Below are 3717 nucleotides of genomic sequence, written 5' to 3'. Positions count from 1 at the left end.
TCCAGGGAAGGATGAAATAACGGGGCTCTACAAGAGGCGCAGTAACCACCGATAGAGCAGTCGTGGCTAGCCATATGATAACAAAGCTTATCCGGCAGGGTTGGCGATCAGCTGTGTCTTTGGAGAGGTCGGTCTTGATCTTCTCTTCCGGTGCTTGCTCCGCCGCTCGTGAGACGGTCTTCGTTGGTGAGACAAGCGCTTGGATCGTGGACCATGCACAGACGTAGTATGCTGGAATCGCGAGGTATTTCAATGCTGGATATAGTCGGAGCATCTTGAAGACGTAGAAAACATAGTGCCGGTTGTCGGCCAAGGTGTACGGGTGGATGATGGTGTTGAAATGCACGGCAAGGAAGCTGCAGGCTAGGAAAAGTCCAGTTGTGAGCAGCGCTGGAAGCCCCAAGCTAAAGGCGATACGGTAGTCGTGACACACTGTCTGCAGACGCATGGGTAGAAAAGGAACAAGCGGTCCAACCAAAGACCCGACCACCAGTGGCGCTGAGAAGAATGCTATGTATGGCCAGATATAAAGCATCTGAGGAAGATGGATGGTAGCTGTGTGGGCCGATTTGTCCCCTCTTCATGTCAGCAGTTTGTCAATGCGGAGGCCCAGGGTTACGCTTACCAAGGACAACACTCCCGTTCCAGGCTACAAAGCCAGCGAACAAAACTAAGAGGATGATGTAAGGCGAAGCAACCTTGAGTACGAGCAAAGGTTTCCGTAAGGCTGCAACGACCAAGGACAACACGAACACAACAACATCTAACAGGTTATCAGCAACTGCTTCAGTAAGGTCCCATAGCGAATCATACCTTGAAGCCCCGCATCTTGAACGGAGCAGTCGTGAACTGTACCGTCTTTCCAGGCGGTCTGTATAGCCAACATAGGGTCTGCTTTGTCTGACATCGTCGAAGGTGCGTCTTTCTTGAGCGCATCGGCAACGGCAAGTCCAGCGGGAAATACAGCCACCCAGAAGATATTAGTTTGCCGGAAAAGAAGTGCAAAGATACCAAATGAGACTGAGCTGAAATATCCCGTGAAAGTTCGAGTCGATTCCGAGTTCGCCAGATACGCATAGAACGCCAGTAAGACGGCCAAGGTCGACCACACATCTGTGTAGTACAACGCCGAGAAGAAGAAAAGAGGAGGAAACAGCGCGACATTGAGAGCGGAATGAACATCGACCATATAGGTAGAGTCTTGCGTGGCATGGTTCGGCTTTGCTTTCTCTCTATCACCGGGCGAGCTTTTGCTTGGGTTATCACGCGTTCGAAGTGTACGCAGGATACCATAGCTTAAAACCAATATAACGCAAAGGGCTTGCGCGTTCACAAGGCGCAAAGAACCTATTTCACAACCTAACAGCGGCTTGTGTAATTTGGAGATCAAATATCTTTGGTTATTTATCAGTTTTGTTCGGTCAGCCGTTATTAGAGGCAGTCGTACAGGCCAGGTGGAGTTGTAATTTTTGGATCCCATGAGTAGTCGCCTTTGCAGTATTTTTGGGCCTGTGGGACATGAAAGTACTCATCCTGGTATTCTGTTAGTGTTGGAATGCTTCTTTAGTGTCAATACTTGCCAGGTAGGGGTTCGGGACTTCGTGCATCACTTCGCCATACCATGTGGCCATGAGCCAGACAATGAGCGCTATAGCGCTGGGGAAAGCCCACATCTGAAGCAGAGGTGCCATCGGTCTGCTTTAGTCAATTGACTGATTAGCTAGAAGAGTGGTGGTGTTGACACACATCAAGGGACAGTTTGGAAGACACGGGTAATCCTGATCAAGCTAGCGCACCGCGGCCCGGGCGCGTCTTCAATGTTCGATCCCAAAAGTTAAACAACCACTCGAAGTCGCGAAACCACGCGTCGCAACATGGCATTGCCTCTCCCACCGGGGCTGACGCCCCCAGAGATAGCGTTCCTCTGCGAAATGGAGCTCGTTACTGTCATACCGCGACAAAGGCTCGAGGGACTGGAGCTTCTTGGTGTATGTCTGCCCCTCCAACACCCCGCCATGATTACTTGTCTACTCGCACTGTGTATAACTTGAGGTTCTGACGATTTGCAGGGCCCCATTAAACCCCTCGTCCCTCCGCACCGAACAGACATCCCTCTGTGGCTAGCCCTACTCCTCAAGCGCCAGCGCCGCGCCAACATACTTCCACCGCCATGGCTAAACACGCACTCTCTAAACGCCATTCTCGAGCACGAGATCGAATACGCAGAAACGTTTTCCCCGCCGCCTCGACTGCCGCCACAGCCCTCAAATAACACGATCCCTACCTCTCCACCCTTCCTACTCAACTCGACGGCAGGAGGATCGGCAGACGCTCTACCATATCACTGGCTCGAGTTAGGTGAAATGCTGCTCGAGACAGCCTCAGACGACTTTGAAGAATCGGACAATGTACGGAAACTGCTGCGAGGTCTGAGGGAAGTGCGCATGGCTAAGCTCAGAAGCGGCGTGGACGTACTAGATGCAGGAGGCGGTTTCAAGATGAACGGTGTAGGAGGTATGGAGGTAGGAGAGGGTAGGACATTCATTACTGGTGTCATTGATGGACTGAGGTACGTAGTGGGCGATAGTGGTGAGCGGTCAGTGCTAATAGTCAGTAGGAAGATCGCAGCTTCACGAGAGCAGCAACGAAAAGATCGGGACAGAGAAGAGCTGGAGAACGGTTACTCTGGTACAGCCGACTACGACGATGACGAAATGGATATGCAGTGAGCTCGCCCAAGCGCTGAAGTGACACAATCTTTCGCATCAGCTTTCGACTGGAGCAATTGTTGCACCGGAAGAAGATCGAGCCATCGGCCATGCGCTATCAGCAGCCACGCTCATCATCGACCTCGTCCATGTCCTCTCGCGACAACATGGGGTTGCCCCCACGACATGTACAATCCGATGACAATCCGAATTCGGCCCAGCGTAGTACACTATTATTGTCAATACGCGTTCATCCGCTCAGTCCGGATGTAATCGGCATGGTAGAGAGGATTACAGCATCTAGAAACCTTGCCGAGGTTGAGGGATTTGAAATTCACTCCACGGCCATATACGCCGTTAGACCCGGGACCACGAATCTGCGAGAGCCACGCTTGGGGTTGACACTTTGAACGGGCATGGGTTCTTAGACTGGCCTCGCTTTTGCCGATGTCTCGTTCAAGATGCCATTGTAAGGCATTGCACTAACTGAAATATGGGGGTGGAGGGATGTGATATTTCCAAAACGAGACTGTCACAAAGCATTCACTCTTCTCGGCAATGTTGACTGACGTGTTCGATTCGGAGACATCCATTGCACCCGACGAAGACGATCATCTATACCAAATAGAACTTGTTGTACATCCGAGGCGTCGCGAACGTAACCATAACACGCCATTCTCCAGCCGCGATCCACATCGTTCACCTGACTTTAGTTGCCCCATGTAAATCGGCCAGAAGTTCCGCTGTATAACCCCCAGGGACCCTTCACATTCAAGGGACAAAACACGCTGATATGCAAGTCATGACAGCGCGATATGGCCTATGGCGCCGAGCCTAGAACAAGGAGCAACCTTGAAGAAGGCCCGTCAAGGCCGTTCCTCGGCCCGCGAGCGACGTTGCGTGACAGGACCGCAGGCAATATCCCAAGAAGAGGGTTGCGATAACATGAGTGAACGCCTCGATGCGAAGGGGTCCTGTCAGCATGCGCGTCATCATAGCCTGTGCGAAG

The 3717-nt window shown here is 52.0% G+C and overlaps 1 protein-coding gene across 1 annotated transcript; it reads left to right on the top strand.

Moving 5' to 3' along the window:
- Nucleotides 1–1874: 1874 nt before the first annotated feature.
- Nucleotides 1875–2729, top strand: PSF2 (DNA replication protein psf2; the record flags this gene model as incomplete). Its single annotated transcript, XM_051442689.1, has 3 exons — nucleotides 1875–1988; nucleotides 2070–2569; nucleotides 2618–2729. 3 exons carry the CDS (start codon nucleotides 1875–1877, stop codon nucleotides 2727–2729), a joined length of 726 nt encoding a protein of 241 aa, XP_051306277.1.
- Nucleotides 2730–3717: the final 988 nt, after the last annotated feature.

This window comes from Alternaria arbusti, assembly GCF_024043155.1.
Source record: "Alternaria arbusti strain BMP 1465 chromosome Unknown scaffold_2, whole genome shotgun sequence".
Lineage (NCBI taxonomy): Eukaryota > Fungi > Ascomycota > Dothideomycetes > Pleosporales > Pleosporaceae > Alternaria > Alternaria arbusti.
The sequence above is the reverse complement of the archived record's forward strand: the minus strand, read 5'-3'. Positions and strand labels throughout refer to the sequence as shown.